This window comes from Carettochelys insculpta, chromosome 10 (assembly GCF_033958435.1).
Source record: "Carettochelys insculpta isolate YL-2023 chromosome 10, ASM3395843v1, whole genome shotgun sequence".
NCBI lineage: Eukaryota > Metazoa > Chordata > Testudines > Carettochelyidae > Carettochelys > Carettochelys insculpta.
Window position 1 is genome coordinate 48,307,539 of NC_134146.1, and position 18,809 is coordinate 48,326,347.

The 18,809-nt window shown below is 41.4% G+C and overlaps 1 protein-coding gene across 1 annotated transcript in view; it reads right to left on the minus strand.

Annotated features, from left to right (window-relative positions):
• The window catches only part of PSMD1 (proteasome 26S subunit, non-ATPase 1), a 129,336-nt gene that overhangs the window by 90,583 nt on the left and 19,944 nt on the right, over positions 1-18,809 (minus strand). The window contains exons 13-16 of the mRNA XM_075004294.1: positions 17,699-17,810; positions 16,567-16,763; positions 16,049-16,144; positions 15,403-15,467 (exon numbers count right to left, since the gene is read on the minus strand). Of these exons, the coding sequence (XP_074860395.1) occupies positions 15,403-15,467; positions 16,049-16,144; positions 16,567-16,763; positions 17,699-17,810 (470 nt within the window). The remainder of the gene's footprint in view (positions 1-15,402; positions 15,468-16,048; positions 16,145-16,566; positions 16,764-17,698; positions 17,811-18,809) is intronic.

Consider the following 18,809-nt stretch of genomic DNA (forward strand, 5'->3'; position numbering starts at 1 on the left):
ACCCAACCAAACATGAACTTCACCAAAACCTCATTCATGCAGCAAAGAGCCATCTAAATTTCACTGCCAAATTCTACATGCATCAACAGAACTCCTGTCAGCCTGCCCCAGTTACCCAACTTATACAGAGCAAGGATCTCTCAATCACGTCACAATCCTTATCCAGACCAAGATTGTGTTAAGACTAGATTCAGCCTCAAAATCCAGCAAAGAAAAACCAGGAGATCAGAATTCCCATCAATGGGGGGAAAAGAGAGCAGTTGCCCCCAGTCCCAGCATTTCTAGGAGCCTTAAGCCCCAGGCCCCTTTGGGGTACCATGTCAGCATTACTCTGGCTGCATGCGGCTGTGAAGGAGTCCAGGGAGACCAGCGCTGCAGTTTAGGAAGCACTGAGGGCTGAGTGCCCCAGGCCCCATCCCTTCTGTCATGGCCTCACATCCTCCAGCACAGGGAGTCAGTCCCCCTTCCCTCTCCCCAGAGCCCGTGGTGGCTGTTGGCCCAGCAGGAGAACAGCATGTTTCTATGCAGAGACAAACACCTTGGTGAGATGACAATTAAAAAAAAAAATCATGGGGTACAGGTTTAAAAAAAATTGCTAGCCTAAGTATAGCACAGAAGATGATAGATGGATAGGTAGGTGTGTAGGTAAAGGGACAAGGCAGTAGTCTCAAAGGGTGTCACTTCAATGCAATGAAAAACCCACGGTGGGCCAGCGCCAGCTGACTTGGGCTTAGGCTAAGAGGCTGTTTTCTTTGCAATACATAGATGTAGTCTTGGGTGGAGCTCAGGCTCTAGCACCCCATGAAGTGGGGTGGTCCCTGAGTTTGGGCTGCAGCCCAAGGCTGAACATCTACGCTGCAATTAAATATCCAATTAGTCCAACCCCTGCAAGCCTTTGTCAGCTGGCACAGGCCAGTCTAGCTGCCAGGTAGACATACCCAAAAAGTGTGGTTAGAAGCAAGAGAAGATACAAACAGGAAGACAGGGATAGGGAATTTTTTAAAAGTCATATACTAGACAGTAGAGTCCCTGTTTTAGCAACAGTATCTGTAAGGCTACAGAAAAACAAACAACTCAAAACTTCCAGTAGTAAAGAGATGCTCTGACATGAAGGAACTGCTGCAAATTATTGTTGGAGGGTGAGCAATTTATTATACAACTGCTCAATATTACACTGCGCGTGGTGTAGAAAAGTCAGATGGATAGACGTTCCAATTGCCAATGTCAGCCTGAAGCAGAATAAACTTGTTTGGAAAAGAATCTTTCTGCTGCCGTTGCACTTTTCCTTTTAGCTACACTTCCAAGTTTGAAAGATTTGCAATTCACAACTTCTAGTACATACAGGTACCTGCATAAACAAAAAATGATTTATAAAAGTTTATAACGCTCTTAATCACTCACCAGCAAAACTCAAGACCTTTTTTGGATGAAAGCTACACTCTGTGTAGTTAAAAAAAAAAAAAAAGTTGTTAATATTCTATTTAACCCTTAATGTCTGAATCTAGACAAGTACAAAGAAAAGAAAATCAGCATTTAGGCTGCAGTTCTCTGAATTCTTACAGGACATGGCCCATGCTGTGCTAAACCCCTAAAGGTTCCAGGTACAAAACAGTATGCAGGTTGAGCCCTCGGAACCTGATCAGTGCTGAACGAGAGAATTTGCTGGATCAGGGAGGTCAATATTGACTAGCTGCATTAGCAACACTTCCAGTGCCTACTCGGCTCTTAGAAGATATTTAGTGGTAAATTGCAGCTAAATAACAGCACATAATACTGAGATCCAGGACTAGTGGCTGTAAACAAACTTCATGGGACTGTAGGAAGCTTGGCCACATCCATGACTCATGGTTGTCCAGTAACTAAAGTCATGCCAGAATACGGATGTTGCCAAATGAGAGCACCAAACTAGAGAAGTTCAACTTGTGTTAAATTAGACAACTTTGCTTGACTTTTTCTAGGTTACATAAATTCAGAGTATTTAGTTTTAACGGTCTTTTTAAATTACAAGACAAAAAAAGATGTGAACGTCTTAAAATGGAATTAAAACAATACTGACATGGAACAGAATGGTTCCTTCAGGGACTGTTATGCTTGATCATACTCTTACTAAATTTCTTCAATGTTTTACAATATATCTACAGGTACATACACATCTCATAGAGCTGGAAGGGACCTCAGGAGGTCATTGAGTCCAGTCCCCTGCCTTCTTGGCAGGACCAAGCACCATCTTTTTTTTTTCCCCCCAAATCTATTTGCCCCAGATCCCTAATTGACCCCCTCTAAGATTGAACTCACAACCCTGGGTTTAGCAGGCTAATGCGCAAACCACTGACCTCTCTGATATCTACTGCTCTAGCCGCACAGCTCATCAGTGAAAAATTACAAACAAAGACACAAAAGGCCTACTCATAAAACTATTCACCTCCACTCACCCCCCTAACAGCCTTAACAGAGAGGAGGAAATGAGGTGCTCTGTAGCATGCTCATCTGTTAACAAATCCAAGATCTTGCAAACCAAGTTGGAGAGTGGAGGAGAAGCAGATTCAAAAGTTCAACAACACCCTCTAACCCCAACCATTGGGAAGGCCTTCCCGGCAGCCCTGATGAGCACACTTTGGGCAGCATACTATGAGGAAAGAGGGCACTCAGGAAAGCAGGTGCCTTGCCATTCAGGGATTAATAGGTTAAAATTCAACATCCCTGAATTCTATTCAGAAGCTAGCTGGCGAAGTTCACAGCGCACAAGTCTAATGAGCTCCCAATATGAAATCCATGTAAGTGGGCTTATAGCTTTCTGCCATGGGTATCAACTTCCAAATGGCCCCAAACTACAAAATTCCATAGGAAAATTCATTAAACTAAACCTTTAAAAAAATGCAACATTCTGCACATTAGCAAGTTAGCCTACAGAGCTGTTAATACAAATTTGCATGACAGCAAACTGGCATGTGCTCCACGGAGCTTATCAGGGAGGCAATTTTTTTTTAACTATGTCCTTACTGCAATGGAAAAAGTCAACTTCAGGAGCACGTACATAAATGTAGGTCAGCATTAGCTGGGCTTACAATTTTTTTTAAATGCTGCATTTAACATCAGCAATGAAAACAAAATAATTCAAGGGCAGGAAATTTTTGATAGAACTTGGAACAACCCAGAAATTTGCAATATGAAACTGCAGAAGGTATCTCTGTCCACCAGATATTGCCACAGGAGCACCTGATCTTTGTCATGCAATGAACACAGAATTACCAACATTCTGATACCTATGATGTGTATTTAATACTACTTTACTGTATAAAACTTCTTGGTTTTCATTAAAACATACTTCTGTCTGAATTCCTTTCATCTACTCTTGTTATACAAGTAACCACTAACTGACTAACTGAAAGTAGAAAAAATTATTTGTACCGTGTTTGCTTTTGTATTTGTCAGTTTCTCCTCAGATTGCAAGGGTCTTCCAAACTGCAGGACAGTGGTTTTGTTTTTTTTTTAAATAGGAAATAAATCACAGGAACTGGCATCTACTTTTAAATCTGCTTTTATTTATTTTTAATTCACTAAAGTTCAAGCCCCATCTACCTAGAAACTATTAAGGCCCCCAACATCTTTGTTAGTGAGTCCCTCTAACATATTTAAAAATTAAAGGAACAACATCCATTTAATTGGAAAGCTCTCAGTCCTATAAGGAATCCCGTTTACATAAGCACACTACTAAAAAATGGAAGATACTTTCATGTTAAAAAGAGCAAGGCTCAGTTCACATAAAATCACTAACCAGTATATACTACCCAGCTCTATTTATGAACCTAATTCCTACTGACATTCCATGAATCAGGCTCCTAAATCACATAGCACTTTTGAAAATTGTACCCATTGTCTTAAAAATCCAATTTTTGGAACTAGTTTCCTGATGTTACTAACATGAACGCTGATAATTAAAACTGACATATTTATAAAGTCCTAGATCACTTTCATAAGTGAATTCTGTAAAACTTTCCCCTTTGGTTAACGAAAACAGACTAGTCAGTTTCACTAGTTTTTAAGTCATTTTCAGTTTTGAGTTCTCTGGTACCATCCTAGGGTGAAGGTTCCAAACATTCATAGAATATTAAAAATCCAAACAGTTAATTTTTCTCCTAAAGTCCTGAAGGCATTTGTGTTGTTCTCACGCTTTTGTTTGTTTTTAGGGGAAAAATGCTTCCTTTCAAAGGAAAGCATAAAGGCAAATGAAGATAAAAAGGTGGGAGGGTAAATGAAAACCTTTTAACCTTTAAATTAGCTTCTCCAAATATTTCCCCTTCCTGATTAACATGTCAAGCACATTACAGGCTCAGATCATGGCAGAATGTCACTTAGGCACCTATTTAATTAACTAGAAAAGTTGCCATCTGCCTTTTGCTCAAAGGAAGGCTCCATGTGCCATAGAAAACAGATATTTTTCTAAATCCTGTGGTAGCAAGTCAGGTGCTTGTGGTTTTGTTTTTTTTTAAATTTGAAACCAGTTCTGAATTGCCAAGATATTAAGACTCAGTCCTGAATTGCTAAAATATTAAGGCTCTTTATCAAAATACCAAAGCACCTAAGAAATTGTTCATGACAGCTCACATTGCCATTAGAATTAGTTCAGTATAAGCTACACACACTCCACTGTTTGAAAATATACTTGTTGGTAATTTAGGCCCAAATTTCTGAACTTATTAGAAGTACTAGAGAACCTCTGAAATATAAACACCAGAGTTACAAACTGGCCACATATTTCATCTGGAACCATAAATACAGAATCAGGAAGCAGCAGACAAAAAAGCATATACAGTAAACCTTTCATATCTGGCATTCTGTTATCCAGAACTCTCAAATAACCAGCATTTGACCATAAGTAATTTTTAGTTACATTTTCCATAAGTATAGTATAGTGAAAGTAAATACAGCAAATACAGTATAAATGTACAGTGTACAATACTACTGCTGTTGGTAAATAAAGTACTCGGAATACATTTTTGTTTGTTACTTAATATATAATCTTGTGTTTCTTTAGTGTTATACATTGCTAGGTATACCTCTCTATTATCCAGAATATTTGAATATCCAGCAACCTCCCAGTCCCAAGGCTGCCAGATATGAAAGGGTTTACTGTACAGTACATTACCATGGTAAAGTTAAACAACTAAAACAATAAAGGAAAAGTTTTAAAATAATTGGATAAGATAAGTTGTTTCTGTACTCATTTTGTTTAAATTAAGATGGTTAAAAGCAGCACTTTTCTTCTGCATAGCAAAGTTTGAAAGCTATATTAAGTCAATGTTCAGTTGTAAATTTTTGAAAGAACCATCTTAATGTTTGTTCAGAGTTATGAACCACCGCCAACTTAAATTATTATTTCTCAGACTCTGAGACTCTGTCACAGGACAGGTTTAAGGGGGTCACAAGGCAGGACCAGCATTAGAGGGTTATAAGCAAGGCAACTGCTCAGGGTTCCACAAAGCTATTTACATGCTTCAGCCCCACAGCCAGTAGCCTGGGCTTCCAACAAACGCTGACAAGTGAAAATGAGGTTCAAGTACCACACTGCAACATGAAGACAATGTTCATATTCCAACTGATTTATTTTTCAACCATATGACAAAACTGAGAAAGTAAGCAATTTTGCAGCAATGGTATGCTGTGATACTTCACCTTACTTACAAAATCATACATAAAAATACGAAGTATGTGAGACAAATCTGATTCAGACCAATTGGTTCTCCTCCCAGACTGCTATACCATAGGGAGACTGTAAAAATGAACCTGAATACATAGATCATGCTGAGCAAAGAGCAGAATGAAAGAGAGGTCATGAAAAATAAAGAGACTGTAATAATTCTTAGCGGTTAGAGAAATAAGGGGATAATGCAGGAAATGGAAATTTAAAATATTATTTTTATTTTTGCAGTCTCTCAAATGAAAGAGTCAGAAATCATAAATATAAATGCTGTTTTCCACCCGTTACAAAAATAAACAACTTTCATAGACTATTTTATAAACCACTCTGAGACACATGAAGACACACCATCTCACAGGATTGGAAGGGACCTTGGGAGATCATCAAGTCCAGTCCCGCACAGATATTTTTGTTAATCTATTTGCCCCAGACCCCTAAACGGCCTCCTCAAGGATTGAACTCACAACCCTGGGTTTAGCAGGCCAACGCTCAAACCACGGAGCTATCCCTCCCTGATATTACATAGCATCCAAACATCAGCAAGGAAAGAGGGACTGTAGCCCACGATCATCAGCAAGAAGAGCAGGATATGAGGAAAGTGTACAGATGCATTGATTACAGCTTCGAAGCAAACTCACCACAGAGCCTTCCACTTGCTGGTTTTTCAAAACACTGTTTTTTGTGCTACCCTGCAATCAACACGTGGACCTTCAAAACATTTCAAACTTTATTCATGCCGGTATTATAATAATATTTTATTTTGACGGAGCCTCCCTGAAGGAGTCATGCATTTTAAAAATCAAGCCATAAAATCCACAACTTTTTCAACCATGCATTTTTGGCTTTACTAGCTATAGACTCTCACTCTACCAAAACCAGTATTTTCCAGTTTTCAGTTTCCTGACTTTAAACACAATACATTAAACACTTGTGGGGAAAAGATTTAATTAACTACCCCATCTTTGTGAATCTTTAAGTTGGAGAAAACCCACGCCAAGTTACATAGCCTCTCTCTTCCTCTAGCCCAGGCACTGCAGGATTGGTGCCGACACAACGTTCCCCAGTGCTTTATCCAGTCACTTTTTCTATGTTCCAAGTAACGAGGCTACTACTGCTAGGTTCCTTATATAAAAAAAGACTTGCAAACATACAACTGTCAGCCATGTACAATACACCAACTGCATACATGTATGAGAACCCACAATCTTCGGAGATGCCAAGATCTTGTTTAACCTAATCAGAGCATCTGCCACCCTACCTGATTTCAAGCGGTGGAGAACTTGTCAGAGGAATGAATGCTCCCTAAACTGTTTCAACCTGGCGTAAGGGACTTACTGAACAAAGACTGGCCCTCTTGCTACAGAAATGAAGACTTTACTGCGATCTTTCCCCTTCCTTCCAAACTTTGGAGTAGTGTTTGAAGAAAATTGCTGAATACTCTGGTCAAGAGATGACGTACCATGTGTGCTGTTATGTGGGACACCAAGATAAGTACTACAGTAATAAACTCTAATTTGAAAGTGAACTACAAGGAAGGAGCACTTTCCCATCACTATGTCTCCTCTTGCTAAATCCAACTCCCTATTTATTTCCTAAGCAAAAAAGCCAAGTATCCTTAAAAGAGAAAAAAAGGAGCATTTTTCTCTGGCGAGCATGAACAATGGGTATTTATTACAGTGACAAAGGCTACTACATTATTCCAAATTGGGGCAAATCTTCTCTCAGCTTTGACTACTAATACAATTTTTTAATTTTCACTAAACTATTTCTATGCACTTTACAATGTCACACGTCATCTTGAATAGAGAGCAAGATTTTAGCCCACTCTAGAATGGGGATGCCACCTTTTCTGATCAGATAATGGTTATTTCTTGCTTAAAGCCAAGAGTTTCTCCTTAACTCACCTCAAGGTTGTTTTCTGTACAGATATATTTGTTAAGATAGTTCCACCTGCTTGAATTTATGTCACAACAAAAGTGACAGAAGTGTGCCAGAACTACAGATGGGTGAAAAAAGGTTTTAAAAGGACAGAAAGAACCATTGTACTCATTTAATGTAACCTCCCGCCTAATAGGCTGAAAATTTCACCCTGTAATTTCTGCATCAAACCTAATAACTTGTGGGTGAACAAGAGCATCTCTTTTAGAGAGAGAGACCCAATCCTGACGAAAAGATTTCAAGTGATAGAGAGCGTACCATCTTCTTCCATAGGTTGTTCCAGTGGCTAACTACTCTTCCTGTGATTGAGAAAACTTAACAGCTTATGGTTAACCACCCCCAAACAAAACCAAAACCAAAACAAAACAAACTTGCTCATCACTTTGTAGATTGATGTTTTCAAAAATATTTATTTTCAGGGATTTGTTGTATGCATGCTACTATACACAGACCTTCCTAGGTATAAAATACACAACAGAAGTATCCATTTGGCCAAAAGGCTATGATCTCAGGGAAAATTAATTTATTAGATCAAGCACTTTTCAAACAACTAGAATATATGGTACATGAACTAATATGAGAAACACAATACTCTACATACTGATTGTGTGTTTACACTTTCCTTTCTTCATCAATTTTGGCCTCACTTAACAGTGAAGTCATTTCAGATCTGATAGCCAAATACACTAACTCATATTTGAAAAAAGGAAAGTCCAGCTGTTTTTATCTTTGTTAAGGATAGGTTACAGGACTTGTTTACAGTTTTATTTGTAGTCCACAGGGAAAACGTTTAATAGCGTGCAATAGGGCTATTAACAATAATTGTCTGACAGCAGTAGCACTAATTGCATGAGGAAAACATAAATCATTAAGCAAATCCATCCTCCTACATTAAGATCATCACCACATCTTCCACATTGAACCACGTGCAGAGTTCAACATGCCCTCTCCCTGTGGGAGCCTTGATTACACTCCAGTGATTAAAATGAAACTTTGTCTTATCTAGAGCCGGGCTTGACCCACTGTGTCCTGAGATTAGGTGTAATAAAAATATAAGGCTTTTCCAAGTCAACTGGGAAAACGCCCATCAAGAAGTACCTTGAAAAAAGGGCAATAACTGCCATCTGCATGTGAAACATCAGAGAACGAGAAGTTAGTTCACTGAACTGATTAGGAGTTGGTGCCTGTTCCTCTGTTGCAGGGGAGGAGAACCTTTTTTGGGTCAAGGACCAATAACCCACAAGAAATCAGTCAGGGTCACAAAAGTGAAAGGGACAGAGGATCCAGGAGCAGGCTGGGGGTTGGAAGGTCTGGGAGAGTGGTGGGGTGCAGGCTGGGCAGGAGTAGGGTGCAGGAGTGGGCTGGGGTCAGAAGGGCTTGACATGACAGGGTGCAGCAGTTAGGGGGAGGAGCTGGGCAAGAGGGATGGTGCAGGAGCAGACTGAGGGTAGGGAGTCTGGGAGGAAACAAGATGCACTTACCTGTGCAGCTCCACAGGGGCACACATGACTTCCTGGCACACACCCCACTGCTCCTATTGGCTGCAATTCTAGCCAGAGTGGCAGGGGGAAAGGCTCTAAGAAGCGCTTCCCTGCACTGCCCTTCCCCCAGCTGGGTGAGGTGGAGCAGTAGCAACAGCGCATAGAACTGCTTCTTCTTCTGCTGCAAAGCCTGTAAGCCAGATCCGGCCCCAGCTTGCCTGACTCCAGCCCATGAGGCTCGAGGCTCAATAACCCTCAGCTCACCAGATGCTGGGGGAAGTGGGAGCCTCAGGGCCCTGATCCAGGCAAGCCATGGGCTGGGCTGTAGATTTCCAACCCCTGCTCTATTGGTTCTCCCAGACAAGCACATCTGGATAGCTCCCAGCAACCCCTTTCCTGAGGTTACTTTAGCTCTGAACTTGCACAGGGTCAGGAAACATACCACTTACCCTTTGTACATCTGCTAGTGAAAGATACTCCAAAGGCCACCAAGCACAGTTAGCAGAAAGCTGAAGGTATTTTAAAAGGGGAAAAGAAGAAACTGATAGAACAAGCTGACCGCATGTTACCAGTTAAAAACTGCTCTATAAGTGAGCTCAGCAAACAGCATGCTAGTGTGTACATAACACCAAAAGCCAACTTGAGCTTGGGATGTCAGCTAAGGAGGGGCTGAAGAGATGCATGCTGCCATTCTAACGGATGTCAGCATCTACAGCTCAAGAAACAAGGTTAAGACGTGCATAAAATGCTATGTAAAAAGGCATCTTAGAATTGTCACAAGCATTGGGCCTGTCTTCTCCTTGCCACAAGCAGCCCAATGGCATACTACAGGAAACAGCTCCTTAAATCTCATTATAAGGGTGTGTCTACACTTGCATTCCTCTTTCTAAAGAGATATGCAAATGAGGTAAATAAAAATGCAAACTAGGTATAAATTTGCATATTCGGTACATCATTTGCATGTTCTAATTTCAAAAGCACTTCTTTAGAAAGAAGAAAGCCAGTGTAGACTCTGCTCCTTCCAAAGTAAACCCATCTTTGAAAGAATCCTTCTTTCCTTTATTTAATGGGAAGAAGGATTCCTTCGAAGATGGCGTTTACTTTCAAAAGAGCAGTGTCTACACTGGCTTTCTTCTTTCGAAACAATATGCAAATGAGGTACAAACATGCAAATGTATACCTCATTTGCATACCTCTTTTGAAAGAGGAATACAAGTGAAGACGCACCCTAAGAGAGTGACATGCATCTGACAAACAAGGTCTTTGCCCATGAAACCCTATGCTCCAAAAACATCTGTTAAGCTACAAGATGCCATAAGACTTCTTGTCGGTTTTGCAGATACAGACTAACACGGCTACCCCTCCAATGCTATAAGGCAGGGTTTCTAAGCCTTTATCATTCTCATAGCTCTTCTCTGAACCTGCTCAAATTGTCTACTAGTTTCTTGAACTGGGGGCACCAGAACTTAACACAGTGTTGCAGCAGTGGTTGCACCAGTGCCAAATACAGACATAAAATAACTTCTGCCCTTACTCGAGATCAAGGTTTCCTCTAATCTTCTCCATCCCTGGGCAGAATATGTTTTGTTGTGCACCAAGGCATGCGTATATATGCACCACCAATAGACACACATGCTCTCCACTGTGGGTACTCTGGTACTCAGCTGGGCAGCACCTGAATCTCTCAAGGGTGGCCACCCATGCGCTCAATTTACAGGGCAAAGTGCTTAAGATTCTTCTGCTACACATCCAAAGACTGCCTCCTTGGCTGTACAGAGGTCAGATCAGGCTCTGTCTGACAGCATAGTATTTAGGGCTCCTTACTATTGTATTTGCTGTTCAGAGTTACTGTAAGTGCTGTAGCCAGGGGAATGCACAAAGCATTAAGAAAGCGAATGTGGATAAGAGCAGGTTGAGGATTTCCAGATTACCTTGCTAGATTTTTAGCATGCACAAGATCTATAGCTTTGTTTAAAAAGATGCCTTGCGGGATATCCTATTCTCGCAACTCACTGGGGCAGGGGATGGAGGGAAGAGAGATTAAGGGGGGTGTACTTTGGGGGGATAAAGAGGCCATGTTTTATGTCAAATTTACGGAGAGGACAGTGACAGAAAATAAAGAGATACCTGCAGAAGCAGCCTGGTATCTAATGCCCCATAGAGGTGTCAGGATATAGAGCTGGTTTAGATCAGGACCTTGAACACCTCCCCTCATAGCAGATACCAATTATGCTTTGTATTGGTGGAGGTGGGGCGTGAAAATGAGCTCAAAGAACAAAAATGTTCTGCCAGAACCTGTTTGTGTGAAAGATCCCTGGAAGAATGGAAGGAGCGCGTGGAATTTTCTTTTTGTATACAGACACACAGAGGTCAATTAAACAGTACCAAACTGGCATCTGCAGGCATGAGATCCCTGTGGGTGAAGAACGGATGGTGCCATTGTGCCTGGTAGAACAGCTCATGGGAGACACCTGCTGCTCAGGCAGGGAATTCAGAATATTTGTAAACAGAGTTCATTACGACAATCAATAGGCTGGCGTCTTCGATCACACACAATACAATTTAATTGAATATTTTTCAGATGATGAATAGGACAATTTTACAACCTGGGAAAAAGATAGCCAAGTGACTAGTGATTTGTGGTAACCCCATTTTTACAAAGCTTTATGCACATTTGAGGGGACTGCTTTGCAGAAGATGTGAATTAATTCTTTGACTGACTGGCATTCGGTAAACAAAGGTATTAAGTGGTCAATACCTAAAATTAAAACAAACACACAGTTTGACCTGACAACATACTACATGTCTACGCACCCCCTTCTTATTTATTCAAAATGCCACTGCTAAAATCTTCTTGGCTTGGTGCTCCGGGTACATCATCCCTTCCTTTCAAGTCCCTCCATTGGCTCTTCCTAACCCACCACATCAGCACAAACATCTACTATTTTCTCACAAAGCCCTCTTCCATATATTAGCCCCGCTCTATCTGGTTGTCACTCTGTCAATGATACCAGCCACCTTGTTCCCTCCCACCCCCCCAGGACAGCCCTGAACACAGCCAATAAAGTACAAATAATTTACACAATAATATTTTTCACATGTGCTTCTCACAGCACTTTACAAAAGCAAGTATCCCAATTTTAAAATGAGGGAGCACACACAAAAACAACTAAGGCCACGCCAATAAGTCAGTGGAAGAGCAGGAAGCAGAGTCACATGACTTCAAAGTCCATATAGTCACTAAAGAACGCGATCATTCATACCAAGGCCAGCACTATTCACCAATGGTCTGGACAGTAACTCTTCTGAACAGTCCATGCTGAAGCAGTGACGTTTTAAGGGGTCCCTTCATAGAAATACTTAGTCTCATTAAACGACACAAACACTCAGTAGTTGCTGTTCAGAAAGATGGGATGGTCCTCTGCTCCCATGACAGGACATGGCAGACAGGAGAAAGGACTAATTTACCTGCTTTTGAGAGGCAAGAGGAAGGGTCAAAGCAAGCCTTTTCTAGAAGACTGAGTTTAAACAGGCTCATGGTCTTGCTTTTAAACAGACTCTGCATCTTCTTTTTGATTCAGCAAATGGACGGGACCTTTGGTCCTGGTGGGGAAGTAAGGTTTGGGGGGGGGGGGGGTGGCAACTCTTAGTGAAGGACTGGAAAAGCCTTTGGTCTACCAGGACCCCCCAAATGTCTGATCAGTAACTACTAAGTATCTCTAGTAAGCACACAAATCCATGCATTGTTTTTAGATGTTCTCCCTGTGATGCTACCTCCCTCAGAATAACTTTAGTCTACTTTGAGAAGGGTGGTTGGTATCTTGTGTAACCCCAGGAAAAAGAGTAAGTCACAAGTACTGAACACTAAGTCCAACCCATTGGTGAACTTACACAGACACAGGAGGGACTGTAAGTCTAACCCATAAATCTGATTATAGAGCAGCGCTGGGCAGCCTGGGCTAGTGAATGGGCTTTACGAGTGGCCCTTGCATCTCAATGGGCAGCAATACAATTAAAAGCTTTTATTCCTTTATTTAGATACTTTCACAGATGGGACACTAACTTATAGCACAATTGTGCCCAGGATGGTGATGCTACCACCAAGCGTAGTAACTGGGCTTTCATCATGTCTCTGGTTTCCTCATTAGTAAGCAGAGATCGCTTTACTCACTATCCCCAACACCTTACTCTAGTAGTGTTAGCATTTGGTTAAAAATAAAGCCACGCCCAGCCAAGGGCTTATGGCAAAGCACAGAACCAGGAGTCAGCAGAATCAGCTCTTTCATAGGCCTTGATATATACCTTGATTCAGGCCTCTGTGCTGTCTCCATTAAGGGTAACCAATGCAAGCCTGCACTCCTGTTGACTTCCCTTGCTCCTAAGGGTGGCGGCAATACTGCAGTAGACAGGGACACCCTGTAAATTTAATTTCGCTTCTCTTCACTAAGCGCATTAAATTGAATCCTGAAAGACTGATCATGGCAGGGTCAGTCTTCCCTGTAGTGCAGATGTATCCTTAGACTTGCTGTACGATCTTAGGCAAATCACATCATCCCTTATGCTTCAATTTCCTCCCCTGTAAAATTGAACTGACACATTCCTAACTCACAGGGTTCTAACCTAAATTCATTGCATGCTTTGAGACCACCAGACTAAAGGCACCACTGAAAAGCAAAGTATTAGTCATAAAATCTTACTTAGTACAGCACATTTCACCCAGAATCATCCCATGTATTGTGGAGACTGCAAAGCTACTTAAGACTGTGATACAGATGTCTAGGAGCAGATATCAATACCTATTTACAAGAATGACAAGTACGCATCTGAAAATTGGCCTCCCAAGTTAACATATAAATGAGAATTCCAGGCCAAAATTCCATCTGCCCAAGTTGCTAAATGCAGGTGCCTATGGCACTGTAAAGGGTACTCATAGAATCAGAGTGAAAGTGATCTGACATTAAAATATACACCCAAAAGTATTTGCGCCTTCTAATTTCAGAACACTGAAAGATTTACTTGAAAGTACATACCCCATTTTGTCATTACAGTCTGCATAACTAAAAGAAGTTTTTTAAAATATGGAGGTTATTTTTAAAATAATACCCTATCTTCAAAGTTAGTTTTAGAGAAACATTTGGTTACACTAATACTTAGACAACAGGAAGAGACATTTGTTCTGGAAATGTAATCTCAAAGGTATCTAGTAAGAGACTGAATATTCCACTTATAATTAATGTATTTTGCAAATGGAATGGATTAAGTTTCCCAGCTTCACTTTAGTCTCTTCAGGCAATTGGGCCATATATCTGGGGACCTCCTAAACAGCTCATTAAGTTGTCTGCTGAATATTTATTTAGGAAGTCTACTGCCACAAATGACTGCAAAGTTACTTTATCCAACATGTACAGAGTAAAACTGCTGTTCAAGTGTTACCCATCCATTATCTGATAAAGCCAGATACATTCCCTAAATCACACACCACGTAACTAGACTTCACTTGTTTAATTCCACTTGGCAACTCGCTGCGGAAAATTTCAATAAGAATTCAATTAAAGATACAGAAGTTTTACAGTCTAGAGCTTCTCAGAAACTTATTTTAATCCACTATTTCCCCGTACACAGTGACCCAGAAGCTACAGATACTGTATCCAATGTTTCCTATAAAGCACCCAAGCATCAGTATCAGCTCAAGTCACCAATTTTTTTTCTCCATACTTTGTATAGTAGATTTAAGCCAGGTACTCCTTAAAACGTGCACAGAAACTGCAACTTTCACTTGGTATGTGATTACCTCCCACACACCCCAAAGTGAGTCAAAGCCATTTCGCAATAACACAAAATACTACATCAGACAAAGGTTTTTAATGAACAGATGTGTGTTCAAAATATACATCTAGCCCCAAAATGTCACTTCTCTTGTGTGGCTTCACCATACCAGGGCACTGTAGTTTTCAGATTACTTCTCACAACGAACCATATCACCACTCCCAACACAAGGCTGCACAACTCAATTTTTTTCATCTATTTTGTACCTCATCTCAGGAAATACCAATACATCCACTGACCCATGAAACTTACACCCTGGCTCCTCAGTAAAATTAAGCTCTGTAATTACAGAAGATGGGTTCTGCTACTGACCCAAATTTCATTCTCCCCCTATTCCATGGATTTCCAACTTTCATCTAGTTAGCAACTGATTTGGTTAACGAGACGGATGAAGCACACACACTTTCAGGAAAAAAGTAGACAAATTAGATTGAAGACTGATGCAGTTAGAAATTGTACCTGAACAGAATGAACCCAAGGGACTCAACTGCTGCCCGTCTCACATCATCGTTGACATCACTAACCTATTAAAGAGGAAAAGGGATATTCAGAGAATGGTTCAAACTATGCTGCAACATTTCAGGTCAGCTCCCATGTAAGTTATTTGATCTGGGATATAGGCCTGCAATTACAAGAAACTGAAAAAATAACAAATTACATTCATCAAGGTAACTTATCCTTGAATGATACAGACTCACAAAGGCCAACCACTTCCACACTGTGACATGTTTTAAGTCCTATTTTTCTGGATCATAGGCCTATTAGTTGGAAAGAGCTGATGGGCTCCATATTTTTGAGGCTATCCTGATTCTGTTCAGCACAATAAACTGTTATGCAGGTTACTTGGAGCAGATAAGAAACTCTTAGGCCCAGCTAGCGATACGGGAATTTATTTATTCTCTTGCTGAATGATTCTCGGCTTTCACGTTTGCAAACCCTATGGCATTTGATCTTCAAATCTCCATTATGCAAAGAGCCACCCTACATCACTGCTTTAGATTAGTATATTAACATTACAGCTACAAAGTTCTGTGGATGGACCAAGTATATTCGCTGCAACCAGCCTGGCTATCCCATTACCTGCCCCACAGCCTGCGGAACTTACAGCAACATGCAGCAGACGCCGGATTGCCTTGTTGTTCCCTGAGCCGCAGTAAGCCATAGCTACAGTGTACATTCCAGAACGACGGAGGATTGGATCCTGGAAGACACAAACAGCGCTTCACTATTTCAATACAACAAAAGACTCAGCTTCCATTTCCAAATCTACTCTATTCCTGACTTTGAAACTGCCAACAAGGGGCACATCAGGCTATGATGGACACCTATCCATTAGGCATGGGACATGCCACAGAACAGCCGTCAGGTGGGAAAAACACTTGTTCACCAGTGCTCCCATAGAATTAGCACTAAAGTCCTAGAAGCAAAAGACATTATGAGCTGTGAATCATATTTCTCAGAGTAGTTTTACTGACCACCGCCAAACATCCCCAGCTAGTATGTGGATCCATTCAGTCATTTGGAAGCATTTTTTCTGCTGACCAAATCTGAAGATTGCAGACAGAGTTAGGGGGAAAGTCTCTGAAACAGGCCTTAGCACTATAAAAACACAGACACACTCACCTTATCTCTGCAGAGGCTTTCTATGAGGGCATCTGCTTCCTCCATCCTCCCATACATCACCAGAGCAATGCCAACAGCCAGGCCCCGCAAGATCTTTTCATGCTGCGTCTCCTGAGCGTACCCGACCATGTCCTCAATAGCCTGAGCATTTTTAGATCCCAGCATTACCAGACCCAATGCCAGACCAGCTGCTTCACCTGCACAGCAGCAAAAGGCACTCAGTAAAGCATGCAGAGCTCCCAACACAGGCTAGTATATCAACTCCAAAGTAAATACAATGCCCAGAGGCCCCTGATCCTACCAAGATACAAACCATGCAGAGCTATGAGACGTTGGGCCCAGCAGCCCCGCTACTTTGCATGGGTTTACTCACTCCCCAGAGCTACAGGGAGCAAGGAAGGACACGCAAGAAAAATCGCAAAGGCATACTGATGGTGTTTACACAGAGCTACCCTAGTAGAAGCCTCAAATAGACAGCCACGTAATAAAAATCACTGCCTGGAAAATACTATTAAGTTACTTAAAAAACAGACTGTTTGATAGATGCCTCAGCATCTTCATTTGAATAAATCACCATGTAAGGTAAATTTGATTTTATGTTCTATCATGTTACTAGATACCAGCCCATAAACCCTGAGATTAGTGCTGTGCCCTTCCAGATTCTATGTGCTTCTCATGGCAGTACTCAGGCAGATCATTTCATAAGCTCTTCTGTTAATCTGAGCCAGTGCAGTAGTGGCCTTCTTGAGCCCCTCCATTCTGCCTCTCTTGGCCAAAAAGGTCATCATGAGGCCTGGAAGGAATGTGGAGCCAAAACAAAGGTAGCAGAAAAAAAGCTTCCTTGATGCCCCACCAATAAAATAAAGACCTCACTAGAAAGCACCATCAGATCACTGGATCATGGTCCCAGCAATTCTTAGGCTAATCTTATAGCAGAGGCTGGCTCATTAGGTATCTGTACAATACCCAATGCAAAAAGGCCCACAGGCATTACTGCAATATAAAGAAAATAAAAGACCCTGTAGGTCACGGAAAGGCCAGGGCAGAGTTGCATGGGATGCAAAGGCAACTTGAAAATAGTCTACAATACTAGCAAGATCTTCGATGATTGTTTCAGAAGCAGCATCTTTACCTGTCACTGCATCATCCTGGTAGAGGTTTGTTTTCAGCAGGTCATACACATCCTGGCGTGCAGTTCCCATGGCAGCCAGACCCAAACCCAGGCTGCCACCATGTCGGACAATCTACAAAAAAGCACAACCATTTTTCTTATTGTGCTACAATGTGAAGGTGTTTACATCATCTGAAAAAAGCCAGAACTTTGAGCAGCAGACCATTAGGATGTGGCCTTACCCCACCAAAAAGACTAAATGAACCCACATAATGAATCCCAATTTTACTTTTCCAGCCTGCCCAAGCCCATAGCTGCTGTTTTAGTCAGAGAAAGCCATGTTCCCAAGCCAGCCTACAGATCTTCCCAGTACGGGGCGCTACAAACCCAGTACAACAGATTTTCTGATAACTTACTTCACAAGGGTTAGTTAAACAAGGGCACAATTATACACAGACCTGTAACGAGCAAAATGTGTTGCACAAATAGACTGACTGGAGACATTCATATGCTCAGCCCTCATCATCCTGAAAACTCTGAACGCACGAAGGAATAATATGATACAAAATAAAGCCCAAAATGAGGGTGATCTTTACAGCTGAAATGATTCACAGACTTGGTGAGAACTTTGAAGATATTCTCAAAGAACATTAAAATGCCCATACTGGGCCAAACTAAGGGTCCTTCCAGCCCAGTAGCCTATCTTCTGACAGGGACCAAGGACAGACGCTTCAGAGAGAATGAAAAGAATAGAACAATCAAGTGATTCACCCTGTCATCCAGTCCCAGCTTGTAGAAATCAGAGGCTTAGGGACACCCAGAGTATGGGGTGGGATCCCTAACCACCTTGGTTAACAGCCACAGAGGGACCTATCCTCCAGGAATTTATCTAGTCCTTTTCTGAACCCAGTTATACTCTTGGTCTTCACAAAATCCTGTGACAATGGGTTCCGCATGTTTACTGTATGTTGTGGGAAAAAGTACTTCCTTGTGATTGTTTTAAACACGCTGCCTATTCATTTAACTGGGTAACCCCAGATCTTGTATGTTGTGCCAGGGAAAATAACACTTCCTTATTCAGTTTCCTCACACCAGTCATGATTTTATAGACCGCTATCTTATTCCCTCACAG